This window comes from Zeus faber (assembly GCF_960531495.2).
Source record: "Zeus faber genome assembly, chromosome: 10".
In the NCBI taxonomy this organism is placed as follows: Eukaryota; Metazoa; Chordata; class Actinopteri; order Zeiformes; family Zeidae; genus Zeus; species Zeus faber.
In genome coordinates, this window is record NC_137199.1 from 12,828,121 (window position 1) to 12,847,395 (window position 19,275).

At 45.0% G+C, this 19,275-nt stretch overlaps 1 protein-coding gene across 1 annotated transcript in view; it reads left to right on the plus strand.

Annotated features, from left to right (window-relative positions):
* Positions 1-19,275, plus strand: part of arap3 (ArfGAP with RhoGAP domain, ankyrin repeat and PH domain 3) — a 48,396-nt gene that overhangs the window by 513 nt on the left and 28,608 nt on the right. The window contains exons 2-5 of the mRNA XM_080008751.1: positions 15,774-15,960; positions 16,286-17,272; positions 17,528-17,568; positions 17,789-17,871. Coding sequence (XP_079864877.1) covers positions 15,899-15,960; positions 16,286-17,272; positions 17,528-17,568; positions 17,789-17,871 — 1,173 coding nt within the window. The 5' untranslated portion in view covers positions 15,774-15,898. The remainder of the gene's footprint in view (positions 1-15,773; positions 15,961-16,285; positions 17,273-17,527; positions 17,569-17,788; positions 17,872-19,275) is intronic.

The following is a 19,275-nucleotide window of genomic DNA, read 5'->3' on the forward strand; positions in this document are numbered from 1 at the left end:
CATCCTTCATCACAACTAAGGCTGTTGAATTCCAATGAGAAATACAGTGAATGCAGGTCAACCCAAGCGCCAGAACTGCACATAAAGTGGGCGAATCCGCCACTTTGACGGATGATCACATTATGGTGAGGTTATTATTGTTGGTTAGGTTATTATTGTTGTTATTATTTCAGGGGAAACTTTGAAGGACGCAAACATCCACTGACGTTGATATAGCAGTAGACACTATCAACATGTAACCTGAAAGGCTGAAATGAGTCTCAATGAATCTCTTATTTCAGTAATTACCATTGAGATTCCCCTGAGCAAGGCACTGCCCTGAAAAAATGCCGCTCAGCTGAAATTCTGTATAAATGTATTTCAGTGGTGGATGTTGGAATACACCTTACATCTTGGAATGTGTTCCATCGATATTATTATCGCTATATATTCTAGTACCCGATATTTTTGATAGACTTTATAACAGATTTGAGTTTAATTACAAAGGCTAGAACTGCAGAGAACCTTGGGAAGGAGAGCAGCAGCGTCTAGTGAACTGACAGACTGTGAAACTCTGATTTAGTCCCTGGCTGTGCAGCAAAGCCTCTATTTATCTGGTGGTGACCATGGCATTTTCACTTGTCTGCTCAACCAAAGTCCCATGTTAGGAAGGCGGTTTATTCCCTACAAGGCGTGTACAGTATCTATCTGTTGGTGTGAAGAAAATGGCTGTTGTTGTGTACAGCTGCACCACTTGTGTCAGTCTGAAGATGACACAACTCTGACACAATCTCTGCACAGTGGCTGACAGAGCTGCCTGGCATGTGGCCCGGGCAGTGGTGACTGTGTGAGGCGGAATATTTGCGCAAGTCAAAGTTGTGCGGCAGAATATGGAGATATGGATGTGCCAACCTTCAGTCTGACGCAGAATTTTTGGATTATTCAAGCGTTTGTAATGTCGTTCTCCGCTTCTGACGGCGCAGGCCATACGCTTTGATGGGTCTAATTCGCAGTTGATGGGAACAAGCGTCTCATGAGGAGACACATTATTCGAGACTGTGAGATTCTGAAGCATAACTGACGTCACTCCGAGCTTTGGCCTGATGCCCTCCCTGAAACATCATACTTCTATTTGCCAGTTTTGACTAAATCTATGAATTTTACCAAATTGTGTCTGTCTCATTATACGCATCTCTGGATCAGTGGATTGCATAATAACTTTTATAATGAAGGTCTGACTCTGGTGCTCTTGCTGCTCATGCATCACATGTCAGCAGACGAAATCAGGCTGCGGCCTGCTGCCAATTAAACTTCAAACATAGATAAGTTAGACACCCAGACAGTTTTTCGTTTGTTTTTTACAAACATCATATCCCGCTTCAGTATCGTCCGTAATGTTCAGAGATTGAGTAGCTTTGGATTTCGGTACTTCCTCTTCCGAGGCGGTCGTTTCGTGCCCAGACAAACGCGCTCTAATTCTCATGGAGTGGTTCAGACGTTCAGACGTACATACCTCTAGAATCTACCCAGAAGGACCGCAGTGCTGCTGTTCACACCCCGCTCGCCTGGTACGGTGTTGCAGCTGGGGATGAAGTGCCTTGCTCAAGGGCACTCTTGTTAAACCGCTCTGTTCACTGTTCCACTCTGTTTTTCATCATCCATAGTTCTTGAGCTATGTATGTTTTGATTGTGACGACTGTATTCAGTTGTATTGTTTTGCTTTGCTGTCGATGTGTTGACACCTGTCTGAACTGCATGTCGTCAAACGAGATCACCTCAGCCCACAAAGATTATTTTAAGGACCGCTTAAAGGACACCTATGATGAAGAAGTCAATTTTTCAGTGCTTGTCCACATACATTTGGGTCTCTGAGGGGCCTACTAACACAAAAACTACAAAATAAGACAACCTAGTCAGTTTTTGTGAGCTGCCTTTTTCGGGAAAACAAGTGATTCAACAAGCCGTTCAGATTGGCCAACCCCTTTCTATGTCACATGGGGCCTCAGCAGAATTAGAACCGCCCCCCCCCGTCTGGAGTTACTCCACCCACGGCTGGAGAATAACAAGCGCCGCCGAGAACTGCTCTGTTCGTTTCACAGACCAGCACAAATCTTTTAAAAGAAAGAGGAATTAATACCAACTGTTCGCAAAGAGACTACAAACGAGGGAAATGTAAGCCTTTCAATTGTGCTGTGTGTTTCTTTAAAAAAGAAAAAAAAAAAGTATGCGGTTAGATAGACTGTAGGCTGCAGCTCGCAATAACGCCATCCGCTGAATCCTGGAACAGGACCGTTTAGAGGCATATTAGAATGGCTAGAATGCATAATGCATAATCTGAGTGGTATTTCCAGCAAAAAAAAAACTTTCAAAAGCATGTTTTGGGGACTTCGGAGACCTATATTAATTTGTTGAGAAGGAACATAATCAGTCCCTTTTAAATTTGCAATGACGGCTCTTGTTATTCTTGAACCGGTAATCCGGCGTGACCGGGTCTGTTCCGATCGGACTCTTGATTGAACCACGGGATCCCGCACCAAAAGTCCTCGGATCCCGTGCAGAAACACAAAGTGCTTGTGCTGCCCTCCTATGATCCAGCCTCTACCGGCGGGTTGTTCTTGAGGACACTCGGCCTCTGTTTGTCAAATTGGGGGTGTTATCGGCCCTCTGTGTTTTCACAGTGATCAGGCAGCAATCACAGCCCGCCGGTGCTAATTTCACCGCGGTCATCTGGGAGTCGATTTTAACAGCTGATAGATCAACATCACACAAGCGGCCATTCACACACTCGCGCACTCACACGCGGACGCATGCACACGCACACACTCCCTCTTTGAGTGGGAAGTGCACATGGCTCTAAGCAGGCCCTCCCTGGCTCCTTTTGTATCTGTTCAAGTTAGAGCTTCAAATCAGACTTCCGTTTGGACTCTTAGTTTCACTTAAGAGAGTCTTTTCCTAGGGTTTTTCTTTTTTTCGCTTTTAGGTCTGTGGGAATGAGGTCAAACAAAGTCAAGCAAAAAAACTAAACATTTGTAATTTGAGGGTAAAGGAAAAAAAATGTTAAAAATGGCTGTTTACTTGATTGAAATGATCAGACAAAAAAAAAGAGCTCTCTTCTTAGGCTTTTTCTCTTGTACCCGGATCTCGACATCCTTGAGTGAACTTGTGATTTGGACCCAAGGCTGGAGGTGCTCAAACAGGTGCCTGCGTGCGCAACCGCCACAGTACGTTATATGTTCGGCATGAATGGTGTATCCTCAAACAAACGGTTTCTCCGGGGCAAAAGCCACCATTCCATTCATATCCCTTCACCATTCACTGTGCCCGTCCTCAAGCTCTGCCTTCCACTAGCACTGCGCCTCCTTTTCTGAACAATCCCTCTTGGGCGTGGGACCCGGCGCAGCGGAGGTCCGACACAGGAAGTGCGTACAAAAGAAGGCCATCTACCTCGACAGTGGGACTTTGTCGGACTGACACAAGAGAGATGTCAGTCTTCCCATTCCATAATAATTTACAGCCGGTACGGCCACCGAATTTCCTTCCGTGGACCTCCGGGGTCCCCGCGACGAACAAACAAGGAAAAAACTCAACATTTCCTGGATAAAAGTCAGATCTTTCAACCCACAGCAGCTCTGTTCGGTTCAGTGTTCATTTTTATTCTCCCACTATTTTAGAGCAACATTGGTTACTGCAAAGTTCCAATTCAGATCTAGGAAACACAGCGGGCCAGGTGATGTTGACCGGAGGGCTGAAACAGGGCCGCGGGCCAATGGTTTCCCCCGCCCTGGACCTATATACTAAAACCCGAAGGTGTTTGATGAAATTCTCTCTCTCAGGGACTCAAGCGGTGGAGATAGCTCGGCCAACCTCACAGATGAGCGCCGTTTTGAAAACGATTCGGCCAGCGGTGTCGACAGTGGAGGGGGAAGACCTCCATCCGTCCATCCCTCATCGTCAATCAACCGATCCCAGCAGTGGAGATGGGATTTAGGAAAAGCCATTTGGGTTTCCTCCTCACCCCCTAGCAGTAGTGGGAGTGAAAAGCCGCGAGTCGCTCGGACATTCTGTCTTCTCATTGGTCAAACTGCGAGTCCATCTGGGAATTAAGACTCACCCGCTCCCGTTCTTAGGGAGTCCTCGTCACAAACCGCAAGCTGCTGCTGCTTGGCACTTATCTGAGCTGTAGCTGACTTTTTATTTTTTGGCGTCATGTTTAGTGATGTGATGCCTGCTGAAGCGAGCCCAGACGGAGGCCAGATTCAGTTTGCGGCCACAATGAATGATTATTTTCATTTTTAAACTCGTCTCATTTGTAATTACATGCACTCCAGGCTCTGGGGCTGGTGTTGCGGCTCTTATCTGTATTTAAGCACTCCCTCTCACTTTGTCCCTCTCTCTCTCTCTCTCTCACTTTCCCTCTCTCTCTCTCTCTCTTTTTGCTTCATTCTCTTGCTCCCGCTGATTGTTGTTTTCGTGGAGAAGATGAAAGGGTGGTTTGTCGCAAAACACTGACTCCCTTCATTCGGATCTTCTGATCGTTCCGCCGCGGTTGTAAATACTGTCATCATGGCGTCACCATCATATGCACGGGCCCAGTGAGGAGACTTCCTTTGGAGTCAAAGTTGACTTTGCTGTTGGATTGTGAGTTTTCTGTGACGTTTTCGTGCCAAAACACAGAACAAATCCCATAATTCATCTATTTGGGGGGGCATACTTTCGAGCATTGAAATAGAAATACGGGGAACATTCCAGACTCTAACATTGCATTCATTCTGGTGACTTTTTATGAATGAACATCACAAAATAAGCCAATTCAGATTACAATTTGACTGTCAAATGTGTGGAAAAGGACGCCTGACATGGCTAGGCGATCAAACAAACATCGCTCACCCTCCCACAGTAGATTCAATAATTTTCTTTATTGACCTTGATGTCGGTTAAGTGGTTTCCCTTCAATTGATCAAACAGCTTTTAGCGAAAAAGGGGGATACAGTCCGAAAAGGGGGATACAGTACATTTCGACCAGTAGAGGGCAAATAAAATCAAGACTTTTCCTATATATAAATGAGAAAGTCGGTATGCTTTGGAGTTATGGCCAAGCCGAATTGACCAAAACAGAACATCCAGATACTTTGATTGTTTTTATTTTCAGGGGAGAATTTGAAAAGGGCTGACACTCTATGCCGCGCTCGTGATCCGGTACCTGAACCCGACACCGACGCAACATGACGAGTTTGTGTTTCACGTTTTTATTTCGGGAAGTCGTGTCACAGTTGCATTGACGGGTTGGCTTTCCATTATCCCTTATATTAGTGAACGGAATGAGGACCGTGAATTGGGGGTCAATGAAACATAATGACCCAACATGTTGATTATTTCACAAAATAATTGCGGTCGGCTTAATGGGGGCGATAATTTGATGGCTCTACCGGAAAATACCTTAAAGTTAGGACTCAATCGTGAGGTAATTGACCGGAAAATTGGTTTTGGTGGCCCGGAGGTGAGGAGCGGAGGTGACCAGGCAGGCCGTTAACGTGGGGGCTACAGACAGGCAGCGCTCTGTGATGCTGGAAGACAATGACACACTGTGTCTCACAATAGAGCTCCACACCCGTCCCTCACTCTCCCTTTCTCTCTACGTCTCTCTCTCCCTCATCCCCCCTTCTCACCCACTTTCTCTCTCTCTCTCTCTGCCGTCTCCCCTTTCCCTTGTCTTTCCCACCTATTTCTATATCACTTCTTCCTTTTGTTTTTCCTCCCTTTTCCTTATCTCTTTTGGCCCTCCATTGCTCTCTTTTAGCTCAACCCCTCCTTCGCCATTGTTGTTCTCTCTCTCTCTCTCTCTCTCTCTCTCTCTCTCTCTCTCTCTCTCTCACCCCCTCTCTTTCTCTTCTCTTCTCTCTGTCGTTTCCTTCTGTCCCCTGCCTCGCACTGAACCATCAGGGTGGTGAATCGTTCTGGTCTCTGCTCTTCCTGTGATTGTGTCCAGTTGCAGTAGGAGGAAAGAAAAAGGCCCAGTGAGGTCATCTGGAGCTGGAAAACACACACACACACACACACACACACACACACACACACACACACACACACACACAAACCCCAGTGTGTGTATGTGGGTGTGTGGGTTTTTGTGGGTGTAACGTTAACAATAAATGAGTAATCAAATGAGTCGATCAACAAAAATAGTAAATGAACAATTCGTTTGAGTATTGTAAAGATTATTTTCCCAATATGGGAAAATATTGGCTTCGCCAAAATGCGAGTGCTCGTCGAAAAATTCCGTTTTGGACCGTGCACGGAACGAGTCCTTCATGGCTGCGACTCGTGACTCGAGAAGAACTGAATGAACTGTCATTGTGTGTGGGCTCGTTGCTGCCGGGATTTCTTTCTTTGGTGTAGTTTGTTGTTGGACTGTAATGTGTGGTAGTGCAGGTCTTCTGCCTCTGTTGTTACTTTCTGCCATTTGTGGTGGATAGTGCAGTTGGGTCGCAGTTTGCTCTTTTTTACTTTGCCTCATGGTATTGCATTTTTTTTTTTTATTGTGTTGCGTTGTGTCATGCTCACAGTGCGTTTCAGTCAAAAGTGTTAACATCGACTTTATTAAAGCCTATTATTGGCATATTAATCTGTTTCCATTTATATTTATTTTGATTTTTGATATTTATTCGATTTTTATGGAGAGTTGGGGGGCAGGGCTTTGGCCTGTGTTTCATATTCGCCCAAACAGATGAAGCACCTAACCCCAACATCCATGCCATAGTAACCTGAGAGAGCAAGCTATGATTTTATTCCCCTGGAATTCAACTTATTTCACTTTTGAGTGAAGACCCACCTTTCATTATGGCTCCACAGAACAATAGCACAACATCTCTGTTCCTTCAACAACTGTGTGGTGGTTTGGTGACTGGACACTTACTAATAAATTCATGAATCAGTTCATGCATTTATTTCAGGTATTTGTGCCATCCATATGGTTAATTTAAACCATAAATATTTAAATAAATTACAATAAAGTAATAAGGTATAAAATGACAAAGGCAGGCAGGGCTGGGGACCATACGGCATGCTTTACATCTGTATGTTGCACAAAGGGAATAGACACATTTGAGCAGCACAAGCGGAGAAAGGGATGACGGAGCTGAGTGTTGGAGAGAAAGACAAAGCAATATGAAATAGTGAGGCATGCGTAGGTCGAGAGAGGGGGAGAGAGAGAGGGAGATGGATGGAGTGATAATAAACCGAGTGAGCAGGATACGGAGCGGAATAGGTGTGTGAGGTATGCGGGGGAAAAGAAGAATGCCAGGGGAATTGTGGGCGTGTTATGAAGTAGTCCTGTGTGTCTGCGCGGCTTTGCAGCTCAGCACATTTTGGAATACTGCTACGGAAAGAAGCTGTATTTCAGCCTGTGTGTGGCGTAATATGATGTGGTGTGATGGGGAGTGTATTGTGGTCTTGTGGTTTATTTTTGTTTATGGTGCAGTGTCTGGTGGCTCGAGGTCAGACTTGAGCAATATTGAAGATTTTCTTTTCTATCATGATAATCATAAGGAATTAAACACAATATTGATCTATATTGCATCTACTTATGAATTCAATGCATCCCTTGTGACTGTGTTAAATGGGCTATATACTCAAAAAAAAAAAGAAAGAGCTTCACAAAAAAGACCCAAGAGTGAACATGTCGTTCAGCGTTGTCAGTAGACTGGGTTAGGGTGAGAATATGGAATTGAAAGGATAGTTGCACTCTTCCCCTGGCGGACACAATATCACCATGAAGCCAACACTTTGATGTTTGGATCCGTTGCAGACTTGGGGACTGGTGAGTAGTTCACTTCAGGGGCTTACACACACCACAACACGCAACCTCCAGACACTGCGTCTTTTTGTTTCTTGGTCCAAGCGTTTCGTTTGGCCCAGTAACTTCTGCTTTGCCCTGAGTGTACTGAGGCCTTTAGTCACGTTACAGAAAGACGGACAAGGCATTTAGTTTAGGAAACAAATTTCATCTGGTTTATATCCTCAGTATAGCAGGCAATTTCTACAAATTTAACCTGACATGTAGAATCTCAGAAAAGGAGTGCAAAGTCGGGGTGTGTGGCTTGGGTCTCTAAACTGTGTGTGTGTGTGTGTGTGTGTGTGTGTGTGTGTGTGTGTGTGTGTGTGTGTGTGTGTGTGTGTGTGTGTGTGTGTGTGTGTGTGTGTGTGTGTGTGGCTTGGGTCTCTAAACTGTGTGTGTGTGTGTGTGTGTGTGTGTGTGTGTGTGTGTGTGTGTGTGTGTGTGTGTGTGTGTGTGTGTGTGTGTGTGTGTGGCTTGGGTCTCTAAACTGTGTGTGTGTGTGTGTGTGTGTGTGTGTGTGTGTGTGTGTGTGTGTGTGTGTGTGTGTGTGTGTGTGTGTGTGTGTGTGTGTGTGTGTGTGTGTGTGTGTGTGTGTGTGTGTGTGTGTGTGTGCGCGCGCGCCTTTTCCTGCACTATTTTGAGGGACAGCTGTGTCCTGTGTTTTGTCCAGTTTTTTTCAGAGAGGAGATTTACAGCTCAGATAAAGTCAGGAGAGATAGGGAAGGTGTGTGCATGCGCGCGTGTGTGCGCGCGTGTGTGCGCGCGGTGTATCTTGAGGGGAATGTAAAGGAAGGACAAGATAACAAAAGAAAGAGCGGTGAGAAGAGAGGATGAGTAGATCATTAAAACGATAAAGTTGGAAAAATTGGAAAAACATGGGGGCGGATTTTGGAATATAGCAAAACCCGCCCCCCCAGAGGAAAAAAAAAAAAAAAAAAAGCTTTCTGCACTGGAAACATTAATCAATTCTACACTAGTTATCAGACTCGTTGCTGTGTTGTTTTCATGTATTTTTAGCTTTTTGTTACTTTGCTGAGAAAAGTTCTGTATAAATATAGTGTTATTAATACCGGCTCTGAGCCGTGTGCCACAGGCTACAGCTGTACTTCTAAACAGCCTCTTTCTCAGCCACCAGAATAGAAACTTGGAGCATGGACGGACACAATGGTGGTTCTGTGTTCCATGGCTCCGTCCAGGCTTTCATGCTTGACTTTGTTCTATGCCATTCGTGTGTGTGTGTGTGTGTGTGTGTGTGTGTGTGTGTGTGTGTGTGTGTGTGTGTGTGTGTGTGTGTGTGTGTGTGTGTGTGTGTGTGTGTGTGTGTGTGTGTGTGTGTGTGTGTGTGTGTGTGTGTGTGTGTGTGTGTGTGTGTGTGTGTGTGTGTGCGCGCGCGTGCGTGCGCGCGTTTTTGTGTCTTGATGGGTTATTTCTAATATCTGGTATCAACAAAGAAAATGGCAAACTAGAGAAGACATTTAAAATATATAATAAACCTATCAAATAACTGTAAACATTAAAAAAAGCGGTAATAGACACTAAACCTAATGATAGACAACAAAAATATAACCAAAAAAAAAATGTAAATTGTTAAAACAGTTGTTAAAACAGTTGTCATTTGATATTGTGACATATAGTCACAATAAGATAATATCCCGAATGTAATTATTGCATACATTTTTAACAACGTCTTCCAAATGACTTAAGACTGTCGACTCCTCTCACATGTTAAGTGACTAAACTTCCCAAACGGTGTCTTTGGCTCTATGGAACAGCCGTGCACGTCACCGGTGATATTCCAGTAACAGCATCCATTATTCTCAGTTCCTTAAAGGGCGATAACCGCAAAATACCACTAAATACATTAAACCGATTGAAGAATGAATGACTGGGTCTTCCTTTTTCTGGCTGAGTCAAGTTCTGCAAATGACCCGGAAATTTTGAAATGTAGGTAAGATTTCACAAGAAGGAACCGAGGGTGGGAACGTCTTCTATTGAGGAAATTCAATAGGCAATTTATTTATTTATTTATTTTTATCTGAAGAATTTACAACGCCATCATCTTTGGCCAAAGAATACCTTAAACCCCAGGGAAAGCCGGACGTCGTGAATTAACCAGGCCAGTTTAGATCCAGGATGGTTGTTCTTATTAAGTTACCAACCTCACGCAGAGGAACTTCTTGAGCGGCTATACTCACCTGTTGAAAGCAAAAGCTATTTTTATTTATTTTTATTATTATTATTATTATTTTAATCGTCTCTCCAGTGTGTCCTTGTTGATTAAATAATCGGCTTAGCACATAAGAACGGGGGACTCGGGACGAGCCACAGATGTTCAAGTCAAACGGACAGACCTCCCTCCACTGGAATGCCGTCCGTTTGGGAAAGCGGAAACCAAAAATGGGTGAGGCATGGGGAGAGAGAGAGAGAGAGAGAGAGAGAGAGAGAGAGAGAGAGAGAGAGAGAGAGAGAGAGAGAGAGAGAGAGAGAGAGAGAGAGAGAGAGAGAGAGAGAGAGAGAGAGAGAGAGAGAGAGAGAGAGAGAGAGAGAGAGAGAGAGAGAGAGAGAGAGAGAGAGAGAGAGAGAGAGAGAGAGAGAGAGAGAGAGAGAGAGAGAGAGAGAGATCCCACGGCAACGGAGATGAAGAAGCTCTCATCGGCGGTCGGTTCAGGGATCCTTGCGGAGACAAACGGAACTACAGTAGCCATAGGTCTCACACACACACAGAGGTTACCAACAGACAGACACAGAGATAACATTTCTGTTATCTTTAGGTTATTTATTTGTTGTTTATCATTATGTTAAGTGTCTATTTCCACCATTTTTTAATGTGTACAGTTAACTGAAAGGTTTATTATATATTTTTTGCCATTTTCTTTTTTGATATTTTTGGTTTATACCAGATATTTGAAACAAGCCATCAAGTCACATAATCACATGCAAAAACCCGCGCACACACACACACACACACACACACACACACACACTTGCTCTGTCTCCCACACACACACATACAAGCACACAACCAAACCACACACACACACACACACACACATAACAACAAAAAGACAATGCACAAAAATCATGTGCACAGACATGTTCCAACGTATGCTTACGTAAACAGTTACACACACACATATAACAACAAAAAGACAATGCACATAAATCATGTGCACAAACATGTTCAAACGAATGCTTACGTAAACAGTTACACACACACACACACACACACACACACACACACACACACACACACACACACAGGCCATGTGCGTCTGAGCTCAGTGGGAGATTCCAGTGTGCAGACAAAGAAAGGGGAGGATGTGAGTCAGTCTCTTCTCAACAGAAGCTTCCTCCATGCCGTCTCGCTACACCTCCCCCCACAGCCCTCCTCCTCTTCCCCACTCCTAAACCCCTTCCGTCCCAGGTCATTGGATAAAGTTTAAAGGCGTTTGCTTCAGTTTGTAAAACCTGTATCATTTTTTTAGGGTCGCTCAACTCAAAATCGGGAAAAGAAGCTGCATATTTTTAGAACCTTAAAAGTATGGGTTTGACAAATCAAACCTTTTGAAGTTCGTTGAATGACTGGGAAATGAGAGCAGGTAAATGCCGCCTTGTTTTGGCTGGGGCTGGGTTGGTCTGATCTGGATTCTGACGAGGCAGTTCCCCGGCAGACACGCCGGTACCTGTTCCGGGGAGAGGGAATAATGATTCACAGTGAGAACTTTGGGATCCACAAGCTAAATTTGGAAAGGCCAAGAATCTTTTCCGTCAAGTCTTGTTTTCATCAACATAACGACAACCCCTCCCCCCATCGCCCCCGAGGGATTAACAAAGTGTTATCTCCCAAATATCATCCAGAAAGATGGAATCGACCGCTCATTGGTGTTTGTAGTTCGTACAGTTTTTTTCGTTCAGTGCAGGCAGGTGACCTGTGGGGGTCCAGCGAAGATGTTTTCTGGCACGGGGTCTGGGGTCTGGGGGTAGTGTTCCTGACCCCGGGCTGAAGGCGGCCCCACTCATGATGCTGCTTTCTCATCATGCCTCCGTAACAGTGAGATGATCTGTCCCTCCATCCCCTCAGGACATTCACTTCCTGTCATAACCGTGACCACTGCCACGACCTCCACTCTGTGCTGTGACCTACGCCCCTCTTTTGAAAAAACAAACCGCAAAAGGCGCCCGTCGCCGCCCTCTTTCCTTGTGTCGAATCTCACTGGGCGGCTTTCAAGGAACCGCCTTCAGGAAGCTCAGAGAGCATAGGGCTGGGGGATATGGCATAAAATATTATCACGGTAAAATTTTCCCTTTGTTATTCCATTTGTTTCAGCTTAATGCTTCAATTTAAATAGGATTGCGAAAATAGATATAATATCCATGTATAAATTATAATCTGTAAGTGAGGCTAAAGCTGAAGCTTCCCTCGAAGTCTTCACTTAATTTCTCATGTCAAGATCAATCACACAATGAATGGATCACATACACACAAACATTCATAAACTCAAATGAAAACCCAGGCACACACCTACACACACACACACGTGCCTGTAGCTAGGGTGAGGTATTCTGCCTTATGTGTGGGGTCAGGGCTTTCAAAGAATGTGTGTGTGTGTGTGTGTGTGTGTGTGTGTGTGTGTGTGTGTGTGTGTGTGTGTGTGTGTGTGTGTGTGTGTGTGTGTGTGTGTGTGTGTGTGTGTGTGTGTGTGTGTGTGTGTGTGTGTGTGACTTTGTGCACAAAAGTTCTAGTGTTGCTGGACACTTCCTGAAAGAGGACGGAATGCGTGAAGTTTTAGCTCCCACTTACCCGGGTGTTTGATCTGCAGTGTGTGTGGGGGTGGGGGGTTGTATTTGTGCCTGAATCATCTGTCTTAATGTTTCCTATGAGGGTCGAAGGTGTTTAGTCATCATCATCATCATCATTCTTCCTAAGCCAGACTCTCTACTGATAAACCTTAACAGATTATCCATGTGCTCACTGCACCAGCAGCCATTACAGCATCTTTAAGCGCAGTACTTCCTTCTCCCTTCGTTCTCGATCTGTATTTCTTCATTTCCCCACCTGTAAATATTATATCACAAATATTATATCAAGTCTTATGATGGTAATTTAACTTATTTTTTGTACGTTTTGGCCAGTCAGTAGTGATCCTGTATCAAAAAAGTGTCTAATTTCCAATAAAATATATTCCAGAAAAGATACTCTATTTTATGCCAAAAAATATATATATTTATACCAGAAATACTGAGCTTAGTTTTGGTTGATTATTGCCTTGTGAAAAGCAGGATCAATAAATGTGATTTAAAAAAAAAAAAAGAAATAACGAGTTTAAAGACACATTTACTATGCTTTTAGAACATAACCTTTTAAGAAATTTTTGGGCATTTCTCATGCTTTTTATTGACTGTGGAGAGACAGGGGTTGACATGCAGCAAAATTTGATCTTGTGCTGGAATCGAACCCAGGCCGCTGCGCTCTACCATTGTGAGACATCGAAGCACTATAAAACATAGATTATTTTTAAGAAAATGACATGACCCATTTAATTTTACGATGCAAACGTGAAACCGATGCTGGAGAGATAAACTATATCATTCGCTGATCGTCCAATCGAATTTTTTCGTGTGGATGCAATATGGTCTCTGGTAAAGCCCCAGTGTAAATACACACTGTGGCGGACAAAGGGGCGTGGTCAAGCACCGTCCGCAGCCGGTGCTTGACCACGCCCCTTTGTCCGACACACACACCGTGTCTTTTTATTGCTGTTATATTACCTTCTAAAGAAGGCAGTATAATACAAAAAAAGAGGGAAGTTGATGAAAAAGATCCACCGGTCAACGCTCTCCGTAGACTCAGTACCGGCTGTGTTTGACGAGACACTTAAGTGACAAGCTGGAAAAACCCAGTTGAACTCTTCCCCCTGACTGGTCGCTCATCCAGCCATGTGAACGGTTGCCATGCTGGGAGTCCTGCCCCTGTTTGTTGTCCTGTGACCGTCATCTTCTTCCTTGCTTCCTTTCTGCCGGTACTTTCTGACTGAACTCAACCGGTTTCATTCATCAGCCGGTAACTAAGTGACTGATCGGAGGTCCGGTAAGTTAAGTTTATTTACGGAAACTGTGTGTCGGCTTACGTTATCTTGGTGTCTGGGGGCCACACACACACAGACACACACACAGACACATACACACACACACACAAAATCACACGCACGCACGCATGCACACACACACACACACACTCTAGTGTCCGCACAAGGTCAGGCTTGCGCAGACACTGTTGCTCTAGGAGGGAATAATCTGAAGACTTTGTCCAGTGACAGCTGGCTTTGTGTGGACTCTGTGATCGTAGTTGGGGGTGGGAGGGGTCATGACCCCCAGGTCAGAGGTCACGCAGTGTTCCATTCTCAGTCCTGCTGGAACTGCTGGCCAGTCTGCTATCTCTGGGCTGAAGTTGCCGTCAAGTGCTAAGCATCGATGAGCGACCCCCTCCCTGGGCTTCAAGACTCTGGAGATGTAGCCTGTAATTAGACTAATAGGCTGTTTCCTTTTTGAACCCTTCGAGAGCCTCATTTGAATATGGAAACAGGCTTGAAACGCAAATCTAAGGATTTTAACTGACGATTTTAATTCCAGTGTTTAAAACGCAGGCGAAGACAAACTTTGATAAACCATTTTAGATGGGATCAAGGCACAGACAAGAAAATCTGGAGTGAAATAGAAGCCGTCAACAAAATATGTTGACGCCTTTCAGGAAGATAGGAGGAGTGATTATGGAAATTAACACTTTGTCTTGAACACTTGATCCCAAATTTTGCTGCTGTAGAAATATTATTTAGGCTTCTGTCCAAAATGATTCCACTAATGGTACAGCCAAAATGATCTTTGAAATCTTTGTCTTTATCATATCATACTGACATACATGCCATACTATAGACGCTGAATGGATGCATTAAGGATCATGTATTATCTTTTTCAGTTGATGCTGCCCTGACATTGTAGAAGGACTTTGCTCCTCCCACTTAGATCTTGAAGTACCTAAGAACAATAATGCTCCGAATAATTTACACCAACAGCAACCTACCATTTGGTGGACACACACTCACACACACACACGCACACACACTTCTACCCTCTAAGCACCACATGGAGAACTCGTTAATCCCTCGTTGACCGACACGGGACCTTAGTGTCATGAGACAGGACAGGGGCTGTAATATGAGCGTGATAAACGAGCCATATCCAATGTGATTTGTATGGATGCCATGCCTAGCAAGAGAGAGACAGATATACACACTACATGCTTATGACCCAAAGTTCACATATCCGGTCGGGGATTTGCTCTGAAAATCTCTGGAAAATCGACAACTTTTTGCCAAGAGGTCCTCCCAAGGGCTGGGCAAGCGGTAGTTGTGCACCGTGGTGCTGTTATTCAACTCAGCGGTTCAAATTTGTTCGGGGGTTCTACAAATGTAAAGCAGGACGTGCAGGGAGGGAGCGCTGTGGACAGCAGGGAGGCGATATGGCCAACATGCCATATCAGAACATTTTTCATATTTATGACTGAATGACGATGTGTTGTATGGAGATGTCGATGTTTGCACCATCACACCATTTTTAAATTGTTTTTATTTTTTTTTTATATACTGTATATGGATGATGCAACTCGCTTTTAAAACAGACTAGATGATGTTCAGAAAGACATAAAGACAAATCAATAACTGGGCATTATGGATGTTAAGGTACACAAAACTCATTTGTCTGGTACTGTTTTGGCGTCATGGTCCGGTATGTTTTTGGCAACCAGATCAGTCTTAATACTGAGTTCACACTGGGCAAATGGAAGCCACAGCTCTAGCTATGTAAATTTATGTTGCATGTCTAACTCCTGTGCACGGTAATCACAGCGCACAGGAGGTTCAATCCATCATCACCATGTTTACATTGTCTACAATCTCCTTTTTAGGGTTTTTGTTGCAATCCTTTCCAGATGGAGTACAGTCGCTTTTCTTGACCGTAGGTCAGTGATGGACGTTATTCTGCCTGCATGCGGAGGACACTCAGCCCAACCCAAAACCCGTTTTGGTCGTTATGGCAACGCTGAATGGAAGCACGCCGGTTGAGACCCTTCTGGCAGCGATCCACCTAGAAAAGTAGGTTAACAGTATTTGGCGAGGTCAAACTGGGAGGGGGGGGGGAAACTGGGATTTGAACAGCGAATTCTAAGTCTCCTAAGATGATTTGTAATTACAGGGGTGGCTTGTTCTAATCACCGCTTCAGGTTTCTATTATACAAGCTAACAAAGATGGAAAAACATACATTGGCAGTGGCACTTCTTCTCTCGTGTCCAATTCAGCTTACCGGGTTACGTGACATTTTGTCAAATGATGATGTCTTCAGGTTTGAGCTGCGACAAATGTGAATTCTCTGATTGCTGCAAAGGCACTACCCTGCTGTTTCTCTGTTTTTCGTCGCAGATATCTGGACACTTTCCGCCGTGCGGGTCTCCTACGGGCTAGAGACTTCACACACCTGGATCATGATGCTTTGGTCAGCCTGGGTATAGCTGCCACGGGACACAGGAAGAGAATACTGCGATTAGTCGGCCATATTCAAAGGGCCAATGGAAAATCAATAAAAGAAGCCCAGAGAGCCAATCAGAACCCGGGGGCCGATCTTTCAATTGATCGTTGCCAATCCGAGTCCGACATACACTCACCAGGACTAGAACAAACGGGGACCTCGCCCACTCAGACGAGAAGCCCCGTCAACTTCGAGGCTTTCAGAAACAGCTCTGCTCCGAACCTAGCCGCGATGCTGACCAACTCGGCTTTTGCGGAGGTCAGAAGCGACAAACCGGTTGTCAAGCCGGTTCCCAAACCTAGGACTGTTTTCAACCGCCGAAGGACAGCGCCGGTCCATTTCTCCTGTCCCACACCGGAGCCCTCGTCACACCCTCCCAGGAGACTCTCCCAGGATTCCATCTGTTTGACTGTGCTGGAGGACCTGAACTCGGGAGACACTGACGTCCCCACGGTCCTCGGCCCGTACCCTACCCAGAACCAAGTGATCCGGAGGTCCAGTTATACTTCACCAGCGTCGGACTGTGGAGGCTCATTACCTCCCGTTCCCCCGAGACTGATCCACGGGTTTTCCCCGGCCGTGTTCCCGGGGCCACCGGGCCTGTCTGCCAATGGACGGACAGAGGGACATGAAGTGGGCCGTTCTCCTTCATTATCTTCCTGTTCTCCCTGTAGCCTTGACAACAACGGGACAGCGCTCTCTGATTCGTCCCCGTCCCGTTCGCCCAGAAGTGGTGAGATGGAGATGGTCTCAAATGAGATCTACTGTGGCACTTTATCTGGCTCTGCTGCCCCTAGTGGCGGAAGGACTCACTGCAGCCAGCAGGCCGTTCCCCCACCCCCGCCAAGGCAAGCGCTGGAGAGGATGCCCGAGAGGAACAGGTACTCCATCCTCCGTTTGGGGGTTGACTTTCCCAGCCATTTAATAATTAACAAATTATACTAAGTATATTTAAATTGAATGATATACATCTAATATATAGTGTGGCTATGCATATGTATTACTGTAGCATGGGAAACGTTCTGCTTCCTGGGGATAGAATGGGACGTGGGTTCAAGTAAGTTGAAGGGAAGTGATGGCTTATCGGCTTAATGAATTAAAAAAGTGTGAGAATAACTTTTTCTTTGCATACACAGCGGCAGCACTTCAAGTAATCGTTCCTCAGGATCAACAAGAGGTGAGTGTGACTGTAACCTGCTTCCTATTCTCAAAGGTTTATGTCACTGTACACAGCACCAGCGCGGTATTTGATTCCGTTATTAAAGCATTAAAAGTGAGTGGAATTACTTTGGTTGCTCAACGAGTCATGCGTTGAGAAACCGATCAGATATTAAAAAAAAGAAAAGTCGTCTGCACCAAACAGCAGATGTTGACTGCAGTTGTTCAACCCCCCACAGCCTCTACCGACGACCCTGAAGAGGAGATCAGCCCGTACTGTGAAACCGTCTTCCAAAGCCGACGCCCGCCGCAGCTCTGTGAGGTACGAATCCAGCGCAATCCCTGAAATATGCAGGCCATTGACGTGCGATCAGGAGAGACGGTGTTATTATTATTATTATTATTATAAAGGAGACGGATCACACTGATTTTAATGTGTACGTCAGAAACAACGGCGGCAACGAGAGCGAACCATGTGGCACGAGCAAAACCGGCCAATCACCACAACTTTGTGTTCCTATTGTAAGGGCAAATCCTCAAAAACTTCCACAACTCCACATTCAGAGGTAGATGAGTCTTGTCTTATCAACAGAAAACTGCCCCAGGAACCAAGGGTACTGACCGTGTGCGACGGAAAACAAGAATATTAAAGTATGTCCTGGGAACTTGAAAGAAAGCAGACATTAAGAGGACAGTAGTGGAAGCTTCTATCCCTTTTTAAATTTCCGGTACATTTTAGTTTGGTCATTCAACAGGAGTTATAGGGCGGTTAAGACTAGGGGATGCCGGTGATTCCTTGCCGCGCTGGTGAGACTGTACCGTGAAGAAGGGCAACAGAAATAAACTTGACTTCACTGAAGAAGGGGAGGTTGAAAACAGAAAAGTACGAAAAGTCCTCCTGAGTGGACCTAAGTGTATTTAACTCACAGTACTTTGAAGAACAAATAGGCGAGAGCGAGAGAGACAGTGAGGGAAAGAAAGAATGAAAACGGTGGGAGGGAGAGCAAGTCGTTCTACTCAGACCGCCCCGTCCTGCCAAAAAGTTCAAAGCTTAAACGTTTAATCTTTACAACCATCTGCTTGCTTTGATTTGCGTTGTGTTCTGTGTGTGTTACTGTAGCTTCCACTGAGTTGGAGAAGGAACTCCTTTCAAGGCTGTAGGAAGTATTTGGGATATTGTGTGTGTGTGTGTGTGTGTGTGTGTGTGTGTGTGTGTGTGCGTGTGTGCGTGTGTGCGTGTGTGCGTGCGTGCGTGCGTGCGTGCGTGCGTGCGTGCGTGTAATATATTTAATATAATCTTTTTGCACAAGGTGTAAAAATAGGGAATCTGTTCATTATTGTATTACTTCAATCACTGCTGATATCAGCAAAACTGACATTTACTAATTGTGTGATTTCATTCAGAGGATCCGGAATGAATGAAATGTGAATAAATTTGGTCGGGCTTCCATGGAGATGGGAGCTCTACACAAGCAAAATGTATCTGACACCAAGTAATTACACAGTGACCGAGAACGAGAACCGACTAGATTACATGATATTAAAGTTGGTAAAAGTGTGTCTGTCAATGAGGATAAAAAGTGTCATCTAAACCCCTCATCAGCGCCTCCAAACCACCAAAGTCTTACATGTTTTTGCACTTTTGAAACATGGAGGAATGAAGGAGGCGGGAAGGAGGTTTGGGACATCGTGTTCCAGGGACGCCGCTTCCCTCCCACATCAATGC